Source organism: Ranitomeya variabilis, chromosome 1, assembly GCF_051348905.1.
Source record: "Ranitomeya variabilis isolate aRanVar5 chromosome 1, aRanVar5.hap1, whole genome shotgun sequence".
Taxonomy (NCBI): domain Eukaryota; kingdom Metazoa; phylum Chordata; class Amphibia; order Anura; family Dendrobatidae; genus Ranitomeya; species Ranitomeya variabilis.
In genome coordinates, this window is record NC_135232.1 from 256,493,183 (window position 1) to 256,516,831 (window position 23,649).

At 41.6% G+C, this 23,649-nt stretch overlaps 1 protein-coding gene across 2 annotated transcripts in view; it reads right to left on the reverse strand.

Annotated features, from left to right (window-relative positions):
* The window catches only part of LOC143813143 (uncharacterized), a 112,524-nt gene that overhangs the window by 40,801 nt on the left and 48,074 nt on the right, over positions 1-23,649 (reverse strand). For both annotated transcript variants that reach the window (XM_077293363.1, XM_077293364.1), the window contains exon 2: positions 19,048-19,976. In XM_077293363.1, coding sequence (XP_077149478.1) covers positions 19,048-19,976 — 929 coding nt within the window. The remainder of the gene's footprint in view (positions 1-19,047; positions 19,977-23,649) is intronic.

The following is a 23,649-nucleotide window of genomic DNA, read 5'->3' on the forward strand; positions in this document are numbered from 1 at the left end:
TCAAACAGCGACGCTGCAGCGATCGGCATCGTTGTCTGTATCGCTGCAGCGTCGCTTAGTGTGAAGGTACCTTAAGAACATAATTCCCACTGCCTCTCCATTTGTAAGAACATGCCTAATTTGATTTCCTTGGCTTATCTTTAGGAGGCATCACCCCTCCCACCTAATGAACAAATGTCCTACTGTAGTATCCCTTAAATGTTGTGCCTTTTTCTTATTAATCTATTTGTAATCTCGCCTAAAGAAGGAGCCTCTGTGCTCTGAAAGATTGCAAACATATATAATTTTCTGGTTAGCCAATAAAGGTATCACTTCGAGAATACTTTTGTCATCATTGTTCAGAAAAGTACTCACTTCGATTTTTCTGGCTAACACGGTACCACAATATAATTATGTTATTGTACATCATGAATATTTGCACCAAAACAAATAACCTCGATGCCAAAGAAAACTGATTAAGATCTCCTTTTATGTGCATTAACGAAACGCTTTGCCCCTCCAGAGTTATTGCTCTTGATATTAGAGATCTGCTCTACTATCCTTTTCTATAGCTGAGGTTACAGTCATGACCATGGATACAATAACTGATGTGACTTGACGCACAATTGATAAAAGAGTTGTTCCCTGTGAAGAATGAAAGGTGTGTTTTTTGTTGTCAGCATAGCAACATATATTACACCTGCTGCTGGCAAACTGAAAAAACTGACAGAAACGATGTAGAGGGCTAAGGGTAAGTTCACACAGGACTTTTTTGCTGCGGATTTTTGCTGCAGTTTTTTATGCTAATGTTCAGCTGCTTATAGGTGCGTTTTTTGTTGCGTATTTGGTGCGGTTTTTTTTCTCTTTTTCCAGGATAATGTCCTTGGATTTTCAGCAGCAAAAACGCAGCAAATGATACCTGCGTTTTTGCGGCGTTTTTTTCAACACCTATTCAAGTTAATGGGTGAAAAAACGCAGCAAAAACGCTGAAAGAAGTGACATGCTCTATGTAAAAAAAAACGCAGCAAAGCACAAAATACTGATCAAACAAAAAACCAATGTGTGTGCATGAGATTTCTGAAATCTCATAGGCTTTGCTGGTACTGTAAAAAGCAGCTGAAAATTAGCATAAAAAAGCGCAGCAAAAATACGCAGCAAAAAAGTCCTGTGTGAACTTACCCTTAAAGTTAACCTGACACCAGGTTTGGCCGATAAGAGATACGGCTATCACCTTTCAGGGCCGATATACAGCATTCTATAATGAGAAATGTAAAGCCATACGCATGCCATACGGATGCATAGATACGAGGAAATCGCTTCATCGCATTGCAAACAGATTACACGTGGATGACCATACGAAGAACACTTGTGCGACTCTCAGCAGGGAGATTGATGATTTTTCATACGTTAAGTGTGACGCCGGCCTTATAAAAGACTTGTGTCCACAGACTCAGTCAGACTAACTTCTACAACATGGGCAAGACCAAAGAGCTTTATAAGGATGCCAGGGACAAGATCATAGACCTGCACAAAGCTAGAATGGGCTACAAAACCATAAGACGCTGAGTGAGAAGGAGACAACTGTTGATGCAATAGTAAGAAAATGAAAGAAATACAAAATTACTGTCATTCAACATCGATCTGGGGCACCATGCACAATTTCACCTCGTGGGGTATCCTTGATCATGAGGAAAGTGAGAAATCAGCCCAAAAAAAAAACAACAACACGAAGGGAACTTGTTAATGATCTCAAGGCAGCTGGGACCACAGTCAAGAAGAAACCATTGGTAACACATTATAACATAAAGGTTTAAAATCCTGCAGTGTTCGCAAGGTCCCCCTGCTCAAGAAGGCACATGTGCAGGCCAGTCTGAAGTTTGCCAATGAACATCTGGATGATTCTGTGAAAGATTGGGAGATGGTGCTGCGGTCAGATGAGACAAAAATTGAAGTCTTTGGCATTAACTCAACTCGCAGTGTTTGGAGGAAAAGAAATGCTGCCTATGACCCAAAAAACACTGTCCCCACTGTGAAGCATGGGTGTGGAAACATTAGGTTTTGGGGTGTTTCTCTGCTAAGGGCACAGGACTACTTCACCACATCAATAGAATGGATGGAGCCATGTACCGTAAAATCCTGGAGTGACAACCTCCTTCCCTCCGCCAGGACATTAAAAATGGGTCATGGCTGGGTCTTCCAGCAAGACAATAACCCAAACCATACAGCCAAGGCAACAAAGGAGTGGCTCAAAAAGAAGCACATTAGAGTCATGGAGTGGCCTCGCCAGTCTCCAGACCTTAATCCCATAGAAAACTTATGGAGAGAGTTGAAGCTCTGAGTTGCCAAGTATTACAGCACAATCGTAGGCTTGGCATCAGAGTTTCAGGCCATCTGATTGCCTGAAACACTGAGAAATGCTGTAATTGGCTGTCCGTAGTTCAGAACTGAACAGCCAATCACAGTGATCATCGTCAAGGAGGTCGGAGCCAGCCCCTGGGATGAAGACTCTGATGTGATCTGCTGTGCTTTGTGGTGCCACAGACTTTTTAAATCCTGTGCCACCACTGTTAGTGTTGCTACTGCTGGTAAACAAAGAAGAAAGCGTTCCTGATCCCTCCTTGATCCGTTCCCGATCTTTCCTAATCTACCCTATTCCCCCTCTCCATCATTTTCCCTCCTTTCTCACCACTCCTCCCCCTTCTGCCACCAAGCGCTGATCAGTACTCGATTGCCTGATTTTTGACAGGTTTTTCGTGTGTCCTGCAGCCACCGAGCAATGACGCAAATCACTAATACGCAATTTGTGTTTGCAGTGCTCCACACTTTTTTCCCACGTATCCCCCCCCCCTTTGCACCACTCCCGTCTGTGCATCCTGCAGCCGCCAACTATTGATCAGTGGCGTAAATCACTGGTCCGCACTCGTGCCAGCTGTTTTTCAGGTCTTTTTGTCCCCAATTCCCCCCCATCAGACGCACACCACTGATTGGCGCCAGCGCTCAGTTTTGGCAAAGACTTTTTCCCTTTTTTGTTTTGTTTTTTTAAAATAATTGAGTAAAAAATAATTTAGATTAGTTGATAGGAATAGATTGGGGACGGTAAAAATATACCGCAGTAATAGTCATCTATTACAATATTTTTTTACTGAAATTAGTTAGGGTCAGTAAAAAAAAAAAAAAAAAATTATATTAGACAATAAAAATATACTGTAGTAATTGTCATCTACTATTCTATTTTTACTGAATTGAGTTAGTGTTCGTGTCAAAGAGGAAAAAATCACATCCATCGAGTGCTGATCACTGACTGTCTGCGAAAAAAAGAATAAAAAAAATAGATGAATTGATGGGATTAAAATGGGGACAGTAAACACATACCGTAGTAATTGTCATCTACTACAGTATTTTTTACTTAATTGGGTTAGTGTGAGCATGGAAAAAGAATCACATCCGTGTGTCTAAGTACAGCCTATGAGCGCTGATCACTGAAGCACATCAGTGATCAACCTCTGGTTGTTTGTCTTATTTAGAATAGGAAAAAAAAAATCAAGTTTAGACCAAAACATGCACACCTGAATAAAATTTGGTACACACCGCATACATGAAAAAAAGTCGTCCTGCTCGTCCCAAACCCGGTATTCAGGAGACATACAGTGCCTTGCGAAAGTATTCGGCACTCTGGAACTTTTCAACCTTTTCCCACATATCATGCTTTAAACAAAGATACCAAATATACATTTTTGGTGAAGAATCAACAACAAGTGGAACACAATTGTGAAGTTGAACGAAGATTTATTGGTTATTTTGTGGAAATTCAAAAACTGAAAAGTGGGGCGTGCAATATTATTCGGCCCCTTTAACTTAATACTTTGTTGCACCACCTTTTGCTGCGATTACAGCTGCAAGTCGCTTGGGGTATGTCTATCAGTTTTGTACATCGAGAGACTGAAATTCTTGCCCATTCTTCCTTGGCAAACAGCTTGAGCTCAGTGAGGTTTGATGGAGATCGTTTGTGAACAGCAGTTTTCAGCTCTTTCCACAGATTCTCGATTGGATTGAGGTCTGGACTTTGACTTGGCCATTCTAACACCTGGATCTGTTTATTTGTGAACCATTCCACGGTAGATTTTGCTTTATGCTTGGGTTCATTGTCTTGTTGGAAGACAAATCTCCGTCCCAGTCTCAGGTCTTTTGCAGACTCCAACAGGTTTTCTACAAGAATGTATTAGGCTCCATCCATCTTCCCATCAATTATAACCAGCTTCCCTGCCCCTGCTGAAGAAAAACAGGCCTAAACCATGATGCTGCCACCAACATGTTTGACAGTGGGGATGGTGTGTTCAGGGTGATGAGCTGTGTTGCCTTTATGTCAAACATATCTTTTGGCATTGTTGCCAAAAAGTTCGATTTTGGTTTCATCTGACCAGAGCACCTTCTTACACATGTTTGGTGTCTCCCAGGTGCCTTGTTGCAAACTTTAAACAACACTTTTTATGGATATCTTTGAGAAATGGCTTTCTTCTTGCCACTCTTCCATAAAGGACAGATTTGTGCAGTGTACGACTGATTGTTGTGCTATGGACAGACTGTCCCACCTCAGGTGTAGATCTCTGCAGTTCGTCCAGAGTGATCATGGGCCTCTTGGCTGCATCTCTGATCAGTCTTCTCCTTGTTTGAGATGAAAGTTTAGAGGGACGGCCAGGTCTTGGTAGACTTGCAGTGGTATGATACTCCTTCCATTTCAATATGATCGCTTAAGTCACGTCGCCGCCACCTCCGCTTCCCGAGCCCTGCCATACTTACCTTTCATCAGAATCCCGGAACGCTCCCGCAGCTGCTGTTCCCCGCCTGGCACCACCTCCTCCTCAGCGCTCGCATCCGGCTTCTGCTTCACTTTGGGTGCGCACACGCACTGGGTTCAGCGCTGCGCGCGCACACTTCTGGGCTTGGTCCTGATCTCTTGCCTGCCCTCTCTATCTCCCTGTAGGACTCCAACCCGGAAGTACTGCACTGCCCTTATTCGGCAGCCTCTTCCTCTTGGCCGTGCCTGATGCTCATTTGTGATCCCCAAGTGAATCTGGCTCCACGTCTCTCCTGCGTTCCTCCCTGCCTTGTTTGCAGCTCACTTCCCATTGCTATATCCTTTATCTAATGCTTGTCCTCTCCTTTGTTCCAGTATCCTTGCCTGCCTGCCGGTGTTCTCCATCCTGTCCGTGTTTTAGTGTCCTTGCCTGCCTGTGTCCTCCGCCTTGTCCATGTCCCTGTCTCCAGCCTGTCTGTCCTTGTACTCCGTCCAGTCCCTGCTCCCGCGTCTTGCCTTCCTGCTCATCTTCTCCGTCCTGTCCGTATTCCCACGCTTTCCCTGTTTCTGTCTCCTCGTCAGTCCTTACTAATCCCTATTAGTTGCCCTTCTTTTCCGTAATTCCTTACCAGCTGCCATGGTGATAGTCTCCCTCAGGTCTGCCCCTAACGCTCCCTGTATAGGGGGTGGTTCACTTGGTCAGCTCGCCCGCAGGAGGTTCGTTGTCACGGTCCAGTGGGTCCACCTTATAGTCTCCACAGTTATAGCCTCACAGCTTGCACAGTGCTCCTTGGGATGTTTAAAGTTTTGGAAATCATTTTGTATCCAAATCCATCTTTAAATTTCTCCACAACAGTATCATGGACCTGCCTGTTGTGTTCCTTGGTCTTCATGATGCTCTCTGTGCTTCAAACAGAACCCTGAGACTATCACAGAGCAGGTGCATTTATCCGAAGACTTGATTACACACAAGTGGATTATATTTATCATCATTAGGCATTTAGGCCAACATTGGATCATTCAGAGATCCACAATGAACTTCTAGATTGAGTTTGCTGCACTGAAAGTAAAGGGGCCGAATAATATTGCACGCCCCACTTTTCAGTTTTTGAATTTACACAAAACTTTAAAATAACCAATAAATTTCGTTCAACTTCACAATTGTGTTCCACTTGTTGATTCTTCACCCAAAATTTACATTTAGTATATTTATGTTTGAAGCATGATATGTGGGAAAAGGTTGAAAAGTTCCAGGGGGCCGAATACTTTCGCAAGGCACTGTACATATGATTGTCTTGCCTTCAACACTGACAATGAGGGAGAGGCTACCACCTGGCGCAATCAGGAAACAAATTTGACACAACCGACCTCACAGAAATTGACTTTTTCAAAGTATTCTTCTTTGAGGATTTTGTAAACCTCATACAACCTCAGACAAATTTGTATTTTTTAGCACAAAACCGCTCTCCATTTTCTACCTGGACTCCTGTAGACATAGTAGAAATAATGACGTTTTTGGGGCCTGCAACTTCACATGGGGTTAGTGAAGAAGCCAGAGCTCTGGTAATATTAAAGTGTTGATGTTTTATACAAAACTCCACTGTTCTAAATGGCCATGACATGTAAAAATTTTGACACCATCTACAAATGTTTGCATTACAGTGATAATGCACTGTGCCCTCCCAGAGATGACCCCAACTTTGACCATCTTTTCAAGTTCAGCCAGTCATTGAGCACTTCAGCATTATGTTTGACCCAAAGGGACATTTGCGTGGATTAGTCCCTAATATATTTCAAGGGGAGGCTCAAATTCTGTCAGTACCTGCCTAATAAGAGGGCCTGGTACATAATTAAGCTGTACAAACTGTGTGAGAGTACCACAGAGTACAGCCACAAGCTTAGGGTTTATGTAGGGAAAGACTCCAGGATTGAATCCCCTGAATGCCCCCCTGCCCTCAGTACGCCATACTTTCAGTTCCAGGAGGTAGTAATCAAGGCCCTAATCTTTGAAGACCAGTAAGGAGCAGGCCCCAGTATTTCCAGAACTGAAGGTGCTCGTAGCGTACCAGGGAAAGGTTGCAAAAGAGGCGCCGAGTGTGTAACAGAAGGAAGATACGCAAGGACACAACTTATCAATGTGACACCTGCCTCTATAAACTTGGTTTGTGCATAAAATAATGCTTTATTACACATCCATTGACTACTAAATTAATTTATGACGTACACAACACAACGGACTTATGCCAACACTACATAACTCACGTATGCCAACCTGATGCACTGCAGACCATTTACGTATGCCACTACATTATACATTTCACACACCAGGACACAATAGATCAATTCTAAGGCTAGGGTCACATTGCATTAGGGCAGTCCGTTTAGCGCATAGCGCTACGGACTGCGCTAACGCAATGTTCCAAAAGGGATCGCGTTAGCCGATCCCGCTAGCACAGATCCCTGATCTGCGCTAGCGAGGAACGGACCGCGAACGCTGCAAGCAGCGTTCGCGGGCCGTCACTCAAATGACGGCACATCGCTAGCGCACGCCCAATGTGGCAATGGCGGCGTTAACGGACTACGTTACACCGCGTTATGCCGCGGTGTAACGTAGTCCGTTAAACGCGGTCACATAACGCAATGTGACCCTAGCCTAATATAGGGCTACTTGTCAGAGGTTCCACTATTTAGGAACATCAGGGTCTCTTCAAACGTGACATGACGCCCGCAGACCATTACATCAAAGTCTGCATTGCAAATCACTTCTTCCCTTCTGAGCCTTGCCGTGAACCGCAACAGTGGTTTTCCTCCACATATGGGGTATCAGCATACTGAGGAGAAATTGCACAACAGATTTTGGGGACAATTTTCTCCAGTCACCCTTGTGAAGAAAAAAAAAAAATGGGGCTTAAAGATCATTTTTGTGGAAAAAAAAAATAGAATTTTTATTTTCACGGCTCTACGTTATAAACTTATGTGCAGCACCTGAGGGTTCAAGGTGCTCACCATACAGTCAGATAAGTTCCATGAGGGGGTCTAGTTTTCAAAATTGGGTCATTTATTGGGGATTTCCACATCAGGGGCTCTCCAAACATGACATGGCATATGCTCCAAATTACAACCAATTCTGAGTTCAAAAAGTCGAAAAGTGCTCCCTCCCTTCTGAGCCCTGCCATGCGCCACAGTGGTTTTCCTCCATATTTGGGGTATGGGCATGTAAAGAAAAAATTGCACTACAAATTTTGAGATGCAATTTTTCCTGTTATCCTTATAAAAATAAAAAGTGGATCTAAAGTAAAATTTTAAAGAAAAAAGTCACTTTTTCCTTCCATATTGCTCCAGTTCCTGTGAAGCACCTGAAGGGGAAAATGGGAAAAGATATTGCAGAAAAAAAAAAAAAAAAAGTGCAACTCTGCTATGGCTATAAAAAAGAAACTTGTGAACATGATTATCCTGTTCAGTAAAATTACAGTAATTCCAAACTTTTATAGTAGGGTTTTTCTTGGTTTTTTTTTCTTTTAGGTACTAAAATAAAAAAATGTGTGTTATTTTCCAAGATCTGTAAAATTTTAATGTTTTGATAAATGAACCCTTTCAATAGTTGCACATACTAACGTCATTAACATAAAATCACCACATTATACAAAACCTTTCATAAAAACACCAACATGTCCAATTTTTCATTGACTCGCAAAGGACCTTGTGCATATTATCCATCTGGCTTCTCTCCAGAAGAAATTCTCACATGATCTGCTGTGAACTCACTGAGCTGAACTGCGGTGACCTAATCACTGACTTTTTCCCACAGTGAGGATGTCACTGAAGTTCAGCCCGGCTGGAACAAAGCCCAGCCCAGCCGTAACCACGATGATGTCACCGTTGGTCAATGATGCTGCGCTCGCAGCAGCTCATTCACCAGTGGCTCTCAACCTGGACAGTCGCATCTTGGCACAGTCCAGGTTGAAAACTATTTATTCCCCAGACATGGATTACGGTGTGGGACAGAATGAGAGACAGGTGAGATATTTTTTTTTATTTTTGCTTTATTACAGGAGACGAGGGATTCAGTGGAATTAGGCATTAGGTGAGTATAACTGTTTGTAATTTTTAACTAAAAAAATGGAAAAGTGTATTTTATTTCAAATAAAGGACGTTATACTTGCTGTGTCTCTATTTACCATGTAACTATAGGATTAGTAAGGCTCTCCATTACTAAGCTGTGGTCTTGATGTCACCAGACAATACAAAAGGTGACATCAACTCCACCAATATGAACCCCAGTTTCCACCACTATAGTGCAAGTGGGAAGAGCTGGGCAAAGTGCCAGAATTAGCATAGATGAATTGATGTGCCTTTTCTGGGTGTCTATGGGCTGCTATTTTTAGGCTGGGGGGGGGCAACATCCATTGCCCCTTACCAGCCTGAGAATAACAGCCCCCAGCTGTCAGCTTTAGCAAGACTGCTTGTCAAAAATGGGGGGGACCCGATGCCTTTTATTAAAAAAAAAAAATTAAAAAAAAAAACACAGCGTGGGGACCCCTCTATTCTTGATAACCAGCCTTGCTAACACTGACAACTGAGGGTTGCAGCCCCCAGCTGTGAGTTTTGCCTGGCTGGTTATCAAAAATACAGGGGAACTCACGCCGGATTTTTTATTTATTTATTGCACAGTTGGCGGGTGAGGAATACTTTCATCAGCCACTGCCTGCACTAACTGTTATTAGCGGCAGCAGGTGTAGTCTGATGGGGGTAATAGTTCACTCAGCCGCCACCTGCTGTCGCTTTTATCAGTTGAGTATAACTCATCATTCTCCCCTGCTCGTGCTCACCGCTGGCAGAGCTGGGGAGAATAATCAGAGTTGTCTTCACCACCCAGCACTGATGAACAGCGCTTACTATGTCGCTGCTTCCCTAGTGCTCGTGCGTGTGGTACTGATGCGGCACACTGGTGGCACATGGTTGCCACACATGTGCCACAAGTATTACACACACGGACACCTCCGGTACAGTTTTTTCCATAATTTGGCTTTTATCCCAAGTCATGTAACCAGGCTCGTTAAAGGGTCGACATTGACTTATAGGATTGCTACTTCCTATAGCTGGCACTAGAGTTCTAGTCCTCTTCCTCTCTGAAGAGACAATTTGCATATTTCCCAGAGGAGCATTGCGGCTTTAAGTCTCCTCATCTCAGCATGTTTAACATGTCACTCTGCGCAAGGAGAAACATTACTTCTTGGATCCTTAAAGTTTGAAATTTATTTTTAAATCTTAAAGTTGGATCCTGCGATGGGGGTAAATAGTTTTTTTTTTTGTTTGTTTGTTTTTTTAAATCAGACAACTGTCTATTGGCCTCTTGGATGTAATAATCCCTTGCTAAAAGAATCATGTTTCCGCCCTTATCCAGCTCTCGTATGACCACATCTTTCCATTATTTTATTTTTTCTAAAGTCTTACATTCCTCTTTATTCAAATTAGCTGACAGTGTTGAATTACGTCTATGAAATTACCCTGGGCAATAGGCGGCATATAGGTGAACTCACCCCTGCTAAAAGGAGTATTGTTAGTCCTACTTGCTTGAGTAATGGTGCTTGCGGAACCTTCATTAGACTAATCAAAAAAGCCGCATTTTCCACAACTGCATTCATCCCCAAATTGTCCCTGTTCCCCACCTGGAAACTCAATGTGCACGGTACATCCGCCTGCGAAGTACTCAACTCTGTACTTAGAGGCCTGAAATGATTTATTTAAATGTAGAAAATTACATCCATGAAGTGAATCATTCAGACCCCGAGATGCTGCGGGTGGCAGAGTGGTTAGAAAAAGTAAATTTTTCCCATACAAGGGGTAATCATCACCAACTCCTATTAAGGAGAGAAGCCAGATGGATAATGCGCACAAGGACATGAGGTCCGTTGGGATTCAATGAAAAATTGGACAGGTCAGTATTTTTATGAAGGGTTTTGTATAATGTAGCGATTTTATGTTAATGATCCGATGTTAGTATGTGCTGCTTTTGAAAGGGTTAACATTATGCAGGTGTCAGGGAAGTATACTTATTTGAGGTGGAGCCCTTGACTTCCTTTCAGCCAGGACCCATTGAAGAGCAGTGAAGCCTGAAACAGCCTTCCTCCACATAGTCATATTTGGAGCCTGCTGCTATGTTTTAACCTCTTCTAATAAGGGAGATCACGGTTGTATGGATGTTTATCCTGGAATGTAGCAGACAAGGCAAACATGGTGATGGAATCTGAGTATTTTTAAATTGATATTTATTTTAACAGGGGTAAAAGGGAGGGCAATTCAAACCTACATGCAAAAGTTGTGTGTATATATCTACAGTAGGTACGGAAAGTATTCAGACCCCTTTAAATTTTTCACTGTTTCATTGCAGCCATTTGGTAAATTCATTTTTTTTCACATTAATGTACACTCTGCACCCCATCTTGACTGAAAAAAAATTAGTAATTTTTGCAAATTAAAGAAAAAACGAAATATCACATGGTCATAAGTTATTCCGACCCTTTGCTCTGACACTCAAATTTAAGTCACATGCTGTCCATTTCCTTGTGATGCTCCTTCAGATGGTTCAATTTCTTCATTGGAGTCCAGCTGGGTTTAATTAAACCGATAGGACTTGATTTGGAAAGGCGCACACCTGTCTATATTAAGACCTCACAGCTCACAGTGAATGTCAGACCAGGTTACAACAGAATTTCTGCAGTACTCAAGGTTCCTAAGAGCACTGTGGCCTCCATAATCCATAAATAGAAGATGTTTGGGACCACCAGAAGTCTTCCTAGACCTGGCCGTCCAGCCAAACTGAGCAATCGTGGGAGAAGAGCCTTGGTAATAGAGGTAAAGAAGAACCCCAAGATCACTGTGGCTGAGCTCCAGAGATGCAGTAGGGAGATGGGAGAAAGTTCCACAAAGTCAACTATCACTGCAACCTTCTACCAGTCGGGCCTTTATGGCAGAGTGGCCCGCCCGACGGAAGCCTCTCCTCAGTGCAAGACATATGAAAGCCCGCATAGAGTTTGCTAAAAAACACATAAAGGACTCCCACCCTATGATAGATAAAGATTATCTGGTCTGATGAGATGAAAATAGACCTTTTTGATAATTCTAAGCGGTATGTCTGGAGAAAACCAAGCACTTCTCATCACCTGCCCAATACAATCCCAACAGTGAAACATGGTGGAGGCAGCATCATGCTATGGGGGGTGTTTTTCAGCTGCAGGGACAGGATGACTGGTTGTCATTGAAGAATGCGGCCAAGTACAGAGATATTCTGGATGAAAACCTCTTCCAGAGTGCTCTGGACCTCAGACTTGGCCGAAGGTTCATCTTCCAACAAGACAATGACCCTAAGCACAGAGCTAAAATAACAAAGGAGTGTCTTCAGAACAACTCTGTGGCCATTTTTGACTGGCCCAGCCAGAGCCCTGACCTAAACCCAATTGAGCATCTCTGGAGAGACCTGAAAATGGCTGTCCACCAACATCCACCATCCAACCTGACGGGACTGGAGAGGATCTCCAAGGAAGAATGGCAGAGGATCCCCAAATCCATGTGTGAAAAAAATGTTGCATCATTACTAAGACGACTCATGGCTGTACTAGCTCAAAAGGGTGCTTCTACTCAATACTGAGCAAAGGGTTTGAATACTTATGACCATATTTTAGTTATTCTTTAATAAATTTGCAAAAATGTTACATTTCTGTTTTTTCTCATCAAGATGGGGTGCAGAGTGTACATTAATGTGAAAAAATTACCTTTTTTTTAATTTACCAAATGGCTGCAATGAAACAAAGTGAAACATGTAAAAGGGGTCTGAATACTTTCCGCACCCACTGTAATTGCTGAAGTGGCAGTAAATATCCACACCTATTTGTGGGGTACTAATACAGAGCACCAGTGTATTTTTCCAACTGTATTACCTGATGAATCTATTGCCATTTACTAGTATGATTTCTGTATGAGCTTCGTTCCATATTATAAATTATCCATATTAACTTTATGCAGTTAATAGCCTCTGTGTCTGTACTGCTACATACTTAGGCAGTTAACTGGTTCATGCAGCTTTACATGGACACCCGAGCCTTACACTATGGCTGGTCTGAATAACTAAAGCAATTGTTACCATCCACCTCTCGTGTCTCCCCTTTTCCTCATAGTTTGTAAGCGTGTGATCAGGGCCCTCATTCCTCCTGGTATCTATTTTGAACTGTGATTTCTGTTATGCTGTAATGTCTATTGTCTGTACAAGTCCCCTCTATAATTTGTAAAGCGCTGCGGAATATGTTGGCGCTATATAAATAAAAATTATTATTATTATAAATGTGTATGCACGTTAATTTTGTTGGTGACAGGCTTTCTTTAAGCAAGCTAAAAATTTCACCCTACGAACAAATGTTTTGCTTCTGCATCTGATAATTGACAGCCTGTTTAGGTAGACCAATAATCAGCTTCAGTGTAAATGCAATAATTGGCTTCAGTGTAAATGCACCTTAAAGAGTAAACGTTTGAGAGATTATTTCATGTGTTTTAGGGTAATTAATTCTGAGCAGATCTGTGGGGGATCATCATTCTGAGTCCCCCACCAGTCGCTCAAAAGACCTTCGTAACGTGCAGCTGATGAGACCGGAGAGCACACAGAGCAGAACTGATGCAGTATAACGTCATAGTCCTTTCTCCTGAGCCGTACACTTCTAAGAGGTTTTTTGAGCAATTGATGGGGTCTTAGCACACATTGCTGCACCAACTGGCTCAGAATTAATGGACATAAAGCACAGAAAATATTTCACAAAAGCTAAAGGGGTGGTCCAAAGGCAAAGTAATTTTCATTCTTATATCCCCATCTATTTAGTGCCATAATATAAACTATATTTTAATATACTTGCATTAAAAATTCACTATCCATCCGTAACTACACTAATTGGTTTTCTATTTTTTTCCCTACTTCCCTTTTAATGATGCTTCATTTTATAATCCCAGTGCATGCAGAGATACTCAAACGAAGAGTTATCAGGGGGCAGAAGCTGCAATCACTGTCGCAGCCCCTACCCCTCCCTGAAACAACGTTGTTATCAGTGACGTTCATTTCAGGGGCTTAAGCTAGTTCTTGCGCGTTGAGACAATGACAGTGCACCTCTGCTGCCAGCTCAGATCAAAGATAATGAGCCGGCAACAGAGCAGTGTCACAATACCTGGCGTGCAGATATCAGTGACTTCACTTGCAGGGGCAGTGCTGGTGTCTGCAGGCTGGGTACTCTGACACCGCACTTTTGCAAGCTCATTATCACTGATCTGAGCCAGCAACAGAGGCACAATGTCATTGTGCACATCACACAGCGCGCAGGGACTAGCTCAGCCCCCGAAATCAGCGTCACTTATGAGACTTCATTTCAGGCAGGGGGACAGGCTGTGGCAGTGACCACAGCCTCTACCCCCTGATGATGCTTTGTTTGAGTATCCGCGCACGCACTGGGATACTCAAATGAAGCATCAGCAAAATGGAAGAATAAAAATGAAAGAAAAGCAGTTAGATAGAATGGATTTTAATACAAGTATATTTGAAAATAGTTTAAATTATACCACTAAATATATAAGGATTTAGAATGAAAATTACTTTGCCTTCAGACGACCCCTGTAGGTTACTCTTTATACGTTTACTAGTGCTTCAGCCTGCAACTAATCAGTACTGTATGATCCATAGTTTGATGATGGTTTGCAAAGACAACTCCAATCAACTCCTTGCCATTGTTAAGGACATATTGGAAGTTTCAGTTTCATTTGATACAAGTGTATAACTGGGGGCTAACCTGACATTGCAAAGGATCGCTGTACTAATCTTGGTGCTGTATTTATCTACTGATGGTAGTTCTGATGCTGTTTTTCTGTGTTGATGATTGTTTTGTTGATGTAGTCACGTACTGACTGTGATTCTGGTGATGTATCCATGTGCTGACAGTGGTTCTGGTGATGTACTGATGTGCTGATAATGCTTCTGGTAATGTAGTTGTGTATTGATGGTGGTTCTGGTGAATTATCAATGTAGAGGTTATACTAGCGGGGCTTACAATACAGCTGTCTAAATTAGACCATATCTGTCAGCTGCACAAGAGTTTATCTAATGCCCCATACATTATAGACAACTGTCTGATCATTCGGCCGGCAGCTATCTCGTCCCAACTCTCTCAAATATGTGTGCTCCCTTTGCCAAGCGCTTCTGTATTCTCTATAAGAGATCCACGCTACCAGACACCTCTGGGAGCTTATAATTCAGAGAACATAAGCATCTTTTAGCCTAAATCAGACATGGATCCTTATCTTTCCAGACATCATCAGTCAGGAGCAACCATACACAGACTGTCAGCGGAACCTGTCCATATTGGAGGATTTGTGCACACAAATGTTATTTAGACTTCCGCAAATTTAATACGTATTTAGGCATTAGACTTGATGACAAGCCAGCGTCTTTTGGGCTAAAGCTACTTTTTTTTGCTTCTTTTTAGTCATCTTTTTTTAAATCTTTTGGGGACCGCTTTTTAATTTAATTGTATTAAATAAACTAGTGAGCAGCTCCAAGTTCAAGTTTAAGCCGCCTGAGGAATAGTTGGGTCACTTTGTTCAACCACTTAACATCTTTGGAAGCCTGAAGCAGTTAAAAGAAGGTCAAATGAATTAACATATGCTTAAGTAATTTTTACACTGCAGCGCATAAATTCAGTCTTTAGAGTTTAGTGCTTTTTTAGGTGGGTCCGCCTGCAAAAGATGTTGTGTGCACATGCTCTTAGCATGACTTACCAGTAGTGGACGTGAAAACTTAAAGTGCCTAGGGCAGCATGAATACAAAATATGGCCCTGGACATGGGTGCCAGGATATTACATAAAAACATCAGTACAGACAGAGCATCACATGAAGCGCCTACTGTGGGCACATTATACAAACTTGCTTTGTAATCACTCTTTGAAATTACCTTACTGCAGGTTGAGCCAAGTGTAAGTTATTATTATTACGTTGGGGGAGGGGGAGGGGGTGTTATTTTTGACACTAGTGTTTCATTGAAACAAGCTTCAAAAAGGCAAGCTGGTGGACGTCTGTTTAAGGAGACCAACCATATTCCCCATTCCTTAAAATGAGGTGAATTAAAAACAAACTACTCAATATTTCAAGTTTTTCCCTGTTTATTAACCACTTGTTCAATATAAAAACCACACAAGTTGCTGTTTTGCTTTTTGTTTTTTTTAAGAAATCTGTTAGGTCTAAGGGTACAATCGGCCACTGATAACAGGCTGATCAACCGATGAATGAGCAAAACACTTAAAAGCCATGGTTCTCAGCATAATCTCGTCCTGTCTAAACAGGGCATGTGCTGCCGAGAAAAATGACGGTGTTCACATTATGGGCTGGGACTGGGGTTCAGCAAAGTACGAATTCATACACCCCTGCAATTAATAGGTTTATATCAGGTTTAGCAGACTTTGTGCTGTACATTTCACTTCACATAGCTTTAACCAAGTGATTTTCCGAATGGTCAATATGATACAAGAGCAATGCAAACTAATGGATAAAACACATTCTATTACGTAATAATAGAAATTCATGCGTGGAATAGTGTTGGTCCTGCATGGTGTTGGCAGCTACTGCCTGGAAAGAATAAAAGGCGGCATTATTTCACACTGACCAAATAGGGAGAGAATTCCTGGCTAACAAACAAATGACCCTTTCAAACCTAGCACACAATAAACAGGGGGTACAGTGCAGGACATCCTAGTGGCAGATACATGAGCCAGTAATGACAGCCATTGGCAACATGCACTGTGCCCGTTTCATGGCCCACATACACCCTGTGGATTGCGAAGAAACGAAGACGGCCAAGTACAATACACACTGTAGATTGAAGGGCATATGGCCTAATGAAAATTCTTTTATCAATGTCATAAAACCATAAGGTGCTACATAATCTCAGTCTTTGAATTTGGCTAATTATTAAAATTGCAATAAGGCAAACATTACAAATAAGAAAAAAGAAATACATGAGTGAAAAGGATCAATAATACACACCATCTAGTTCAGGAGTACTATAAGGCCTCCTTCACATGTCCGTATTTCCAGTACGTGTATCATCCGTTTTTTTTGTTTTTTTTCCCCAAGGATCCTACAAGATTCCATTATAAAAAAAAAAATCCAACAGGATGACCTAGATCAATTACACTACCAGGGGCATACAAAAATAACCACGAAACATGCGTTGGGTGGAGGGAAGCCCTGCCAGACCCCGCAAAAACATGCTGGACCTTACATTTGGATTCCCACCTCAATAGGTAAACATATTATAATTTGCTTTCATACTTGATAAAGAATTCTTGGCAGGATCTTTAGGTTGATATTTACAATACTGTATATATACTTGGGCACTTGTACCCTTTCTTTTTCATGCCAATGTCTTAAAAGGAGACTATTGAGTACAATAAATCAAGTCTGGGATTTTTTACTATATGGTGTATAAGCCTATTAATATCCAAATTTTATATTGTCCAGCATAGTCCACATGGACATTCATGTCAACACAATACATATGCGGTTTTCTCTGGCAGTTCTTCCTTTACATAAGAGGCATCTTGTTAATTTTTCTAATTGCGTTTATGTGTTTTAAGAATGTTTTAATAATATAATTTTTAAACGAGCACATTTTTCGTAAGTGGTTATTTTTGTATGCCCCTGCTAGTGTAATTGATCTAGGTCATACTGTTGGATTTTTTGACGCTTTCATGTAACCACAATTTCTTGGACTTTGATAATCTAAGGTTCTATTATAACCAATGGGGCTGCTTACATGTTTTTGTTTTTTTTAATGGGCAGCATGGATGATACAATACAATACAAGACTATGGTTCTATAAAAACAAGTAAAACACATGGATGGCATCAGTGTGTTGCCCATGTGCAGTCTCTTATTTAACATTGCAACATATAGGAGATGCTTTGTAATGTCTTTCTTTATTTATAAACACTGATGACACACTGATGGTTAAAAAAGGACACACCAATAACGGATGACAATGGTACACGTTTTATACGGACGTGTGAAGAGGCCTAACACAGTTAACTTTAGGCCTTACAAAATAGTCAAACTATTATTGGCAACAAATGTCTTGATTTTTTAAAATGCATTTTTGTGAGCTTATCATCTATTCTCCAAATGTTCTGGAGTATGACATTAGACCTCATCATTTTTCACCGTCATGGAGTGCTCACTGTTGGCCTATAATGTGTAGCCAACTTGGACAAGGTTCATTGTCCAGTGATTGGGTCACGTAGTTGGAATAAATGGGGGAATGTTAATAGGACTGACTATTGACACACAAAAGGGTATAATTTCATCCAGCTTTCTGATTTAACAGACAGGCAGCTGCTCAATTCCTTCAATTACCCAATTAGATGAATGGCCAATTTGTAAATGGACACTGTTGTGTGGGACAATCTAAAAAATAGAGCATCAGCGTGCCAACTTGAGCGCCCGGTGCCAGTGTACAATACTTTTTCGAGTGCTGCATGTACATTTTTGAGGGAGATTACTTGTGTACATGTGACATCTCATCATCTTTTATTTTTCTTTCACAGTATCTGAACAAAAATACTATGAAAAATGAGGTGCACAGTAAAAGACTACACTTGTATGTGTGACATTATGGTTCTGTACAAATTAGATCTTGTAGAGAGCTGAAATACAATTAAATGGGGGTTTCTACTACTGGATAAACTCTTAATAATGGCCACAAGATTCTGCACATAAAAAAAAGAAAAGAAAAGAAGACCATCCTTACTTTCTGACTGGAGCAGCGCCACAAATTTCAGTCCTGTGTCTGAGCAGAACAAGCAATGTTCATCCCCTCAAACATGTGAAAGCAGCTGCTGATTGGCTGCAGCAGTCATGACTCTGAGTTATTGTTTATATCTATAGATTGGTAGAGACCAAGTCTAGAGATGGAGTATAGATTTTATAACTTTATGCAGATCATTGCGGCCATTATTAAGGGCTTATGAAGAGGACTCTTAAGTTAATGAATCCTTAATTAATACAGACTAACATTTATGCCTTACAGTAGTACATTGTTATATCATAAATATTAGTTGTTACACGGTAGTCAGTTAATGGTTAGAGTAAAGGCAATACATGACTTACTAGTATTAATATCTACTCATGGGTTTCATATAAAAAAATATATATACAATTTTAAGTTGTAAGAACAGTATAGAAAGACTCTTACCTATATGTCAAGCAAAGTACCAGCAGAAGGATCAAAGCAAATGTGATGGAAACAGCAATCACAGCCAACAGCACTACACCTTCCCTGCCCCGTCTTTCCTGAACACCCATAGTGGTCATCAAAGACTGGTTATGGTAAGATAAGAGGATTGCAAAGCCACGGCCACGGTTAGTGGTTGTAATAAGCTCCAAAATCACTTCGATCATCTCATCAGGAGACCCAAAGGCAAGACTTTTATTTATGGGAGAAATGGATCCACAAAATCGAGAAGAGTAAGTGACCAGGTCAGTGATATAGAGGACATCAAGCGGACACATTTCCAGCACTGGAGGTGGTGTAGTGAAGGGGTCCATTCCAATGCTTATTGATGGCGCACCTTCACTCACCTGTTCAAAGGGAACTGTTTCTATTCTATTAGTGACTGCTTCTAGAAGATGCATAGATTTGTTGATTTCTTCAGTCCGGCTTTCATAATTTGTGTCTGCAGAAATTGTGCTCGACATTTTACTGATAAGGTTTGGATCTTGTAAGTCTGTCAATGGTTTATATCCTCCATCACTCTTGGACCAGGTTTCTGTGAACACCTGGCTGCTGGACTGACTTTTATAGCCCACCTTTTGTTCCGTTAGCCCAATTTCCAAGTCATTTGATAAATCATTTTCTGTAGAAGAGTTTTTTCTCTCTCTCTTGTGCTCAGCGCTAGATATGAATTTGGGAAATTCAGAACTGGAATAGCTAGTTGCAGATTCCTCATTGACAGAACTATCAAATACATCAAAATCCAGAATTTCCAGCCCAACAGCAGAACCCGCAGGAACAAAGATCTGCCACAGACAGTGAGAGCTAGGGAGGTAGTTGTTGGGAAATCCTGGAGATAAAATAAGATCTCTGTCTGCCGGGTTTAGTACAGCTCCACAATCAAAATACACCTATAAGAAAAATAATGTAAAAATCACAAGTAAAAATATTGAGAAGTCACATAATATGTTTTGTACAATTGATAATGTCTTTAAACCAAGCAAATTATTAAAGATGGACTGTGAAGTAAACAAGTCCTATTTCACCTTGTCACGTTTCTAGGAATGCTCGTTCCCAACTCACATTAGGTCGCCAAACACCTGACAAAGGTTCAGCCCTTTTTAACTGCTGATATAGTGTTTGCCATTACTACCTCTTGTTGTAGGACATCTCTCAATGACTAACTGTATTGAACCATTTCCAATGTAACTTCTGGAATCTACTTTCCGCCACAAGTAACAAAAGTCCATTGGTCCTTCATAAGGTCCTTGGAAGGAATAAATCATGAGCCATTACTTTGTACTGACCACATAAGTATTTATACATATAAATGAGATCACCTCTGAGACATTTTTTTTCTCAGCTATACAAGCCCAATTTTTCTAACCTCTCACTGTAAGAGAGACCTTCCATTTGACGTAATAATCTAGTTACCTGTCTTTGAACTGACTTACTTCACAATATCCTTCTAAAAATATAGAGCCCCAAACTGGATCGACGTTCTAGAAGTGGCCTTAGAAAGTGATTTATAGAGGGGCAATAAATCATTCGAGTCTCTTTTTATACACTCTTAAGTCTTATTCTCTATTGCAGCTGCTGCTTGATATAGAGTACTGCTGCTTAGCTTAGTTGAAACCAAGATAGCCAAGTCCTAGTCCTGTTGTGTAGTCACAAGTATATTTCCATCTAATGTATATGCAATAATATGATCACTCCATCCTAGGTGCATTACATAACATTTAGCAACATTAGGCTTCAATCATCTGCCAAGTGTTTGCTCATTCAGACATCTTATCTATATCATTTCTAAACACAAAATAAAATCTTCAGATATCACATATGCTGTGTAAACCGTACATGTGCAACATGATATTTTATGTACACAGAATGATTATTAAAACGCTTTTTAACGATCGTTCCGTGCGCATTTATTTGTGATCGTACAGTCTAAACAAACCATTAAAAGGAACCTGTCACCAGGTTAGGCAGATACGAGTTACAGCCACCGCCTTTCTGGGCTGATATATAGCATTCAATAATGCTGTATATCTGCCCTGACCTGTAAGAGAAGAAATATAACTTATTATGCTCACCTGCGGGGTCCAGTCCGAGGGGTGTCAGTGTGTTGCTCTCATTAGTCCGGCGCCTCCCATCTTCTTGTGATGCCGTTCTCCTTCTTGGTTCATGTGGATGACGTGTCCCTGCATCATCCATACAGTCTGCATGACATCGTGCTCCTGCGCAGATGTAGTTTTCTGCCCTGCTGAGGGCAGAGCAAAGTACTGCAGTGCACAGGCGCTGGCACCCTCTGACCTTTCCTGATGCCTGCGCACTGCAGTACTTTGCTCTGCCCTCAACAGGGCAGATATGTATGCCTGCTCAAGAGCGTGATGCCGAGCAGACCGTGTGGATTATGCAGGGGCGGTGGCATCACAAGAAGATGGGAAGCGCCGGAACAGAGAAACACCCCTCGGACCAGACTGCCCCCACAGGTGAGTACAATAAAAGTTAGTTTTCAGTTGTTCCCGGTCAGTTCGGGGGCAGATATTCAGCATTATAGAATGCTGCTATCAGCCCTGAGAGGCCGTGGCTGCATGTCATTTCGGCCTAACCTGGTGACAGGTTCCCTTTAAACAACTGGGTCGTTTGGCAGCAGTGTTCAACACATGTAGAACCGTTAATGGAATCTCTTCTAAAACAATTAATTTACTGACACCATTTAAGTTTTTACTCATGTTTAATGATAATTTTAAATTTTTTCTGTGATTTGTGCACAATAACGTTATGGTTTATTACAGAAGCCATGATCCTGTGACCGATCTCCAAGGGATCTAAATGGTACCAGCATCAGATAACATGCTAATATTGTACAGTGATGTACTAAATGCATTGCTAGCTGCATATTTACATTTATGTGAATTAATATTTTTAGTTGTTAAAAAAAACATTTTGTGTTCCAAGAAGCCTAATTATTGGTATGATAAGGAGGTAGGGGAGAGGGGGAAGGCTGGAGCTGTTGAATGAATCTGTTGCTGTAATTAGAAACCAATGGGTGCCATACCTGCTGGTGATGGCCGCTGACAGAGGAAAAAAAAAAATGAGGATAGTTTCTGGCGCAACCAACTGGATAAAAACTAAAACCATAAAAGGTAACAACCTAAAAGGTGTTGAGGTTTTTATCTTTTACGGACTTTTAACCCTTGTTTTTTTTCTCTCTTACTTGCACAATAGCGATTGAAAGTCTGATGTTACTGTTTTCCTACATTACATTTGTTAAGATCTTTTACATGTAACGCTAATGCTTGCATCCCTGCATGTTCCCTCTCCCTCCTCCCGGCAGGGATGCAGACATGCTCACTGCCTGGGCCGCTCAACGGTGTCTGTGTTCCCTGTACAGCTTACTTATACCCTGGCCTGAGCACGTGGTGCAGGTCTCCCGACAGCGCACTCCCCAATTCTTAAAAAGGGCAGCGCGTGCACTGTGAATCTGCATCCAGCCAATATCTGGGAGGCATCTACTATTTAAGGCACACTGCCTTTTAGCGTGGTGCCTGTAAAACGCCCTCTTTAGTGTTAAATTGAGTTTATTCCTGTTAGTTAGTTGTCAGGTCCCTTAACCTATTCTGTTAGTATCTGAACCTATTCTGTTAGTATCTGAACCTGTTGTTGAACCCACTTAGTCCGAACCAGATATCCGTGTTACCTGAATCTGAAGACGCTCCGGTAGAACGGGATCCAGGATCCGCACTGTGAACCTGCATCAGTATCCAATCCGGCCATGGACTGCGAGTCCGTGTCTGCAATTCTGACCCTTGTGGTCAGCTGTCGCAGTATGGGGGACTGCCTTTCGAGTGGTACCAAGCGGTCACCTGCAGCCTAAAGCTATCTCCATCAGGAGCTCTAGCGAAAACCAGGTGGCCGCTTAGCCACGTCCTTCCAAGGGTAAGCCCTGAACGTGGCACAGTGGGTCCACGAACCACAAGCATGACGTTACACATGATCCTTTTTTGAAAAAACTCTAGTTTAAGAGATTTTAAAAAAACAGAGCGGTCAAAATGAACATATACACAAATCACATTGCATTGTAGTTTCCATCCAGCATTAAACTAAAATACTGAATGGAAAACTATGTAGGAACTGATTCCATTATTCGCAATAGAATTGTTCGCATTTGTCCAGCTCATCACTTGTTGTGAAAAGAAAAATGTCCCATGCTTTCTACTTGCTCTCCTGATTTTTTTTGTATGCGTTTTGTGTAAAGAGGTTGGTTGTCCAGCAGCCCAGCCGATTAACTGTTCTCAGTGTTGTCCGTAAGTCCTCAGCTACAGAGTTGCTCCTTCTACTGATCGAGGCAGTGTACTGCACATCCACCCATATTCATTTGACTAGGAGGCGGGTGTGCAGTACCAGGTCGCCACCACTATCAGACAGAGCTGCGCTGTGTTCAGCTGTCCAAATCAGAGAAGTTGACGTTAGCACCTGTTCTAAAATGTACTTTTTTTTTTTTCTTAAAGGATCTTGGAGTGGATGTATTAGCCTTTTCCATTCCACATATAGACAGTATTCGTTCTGTAGTCATATAAA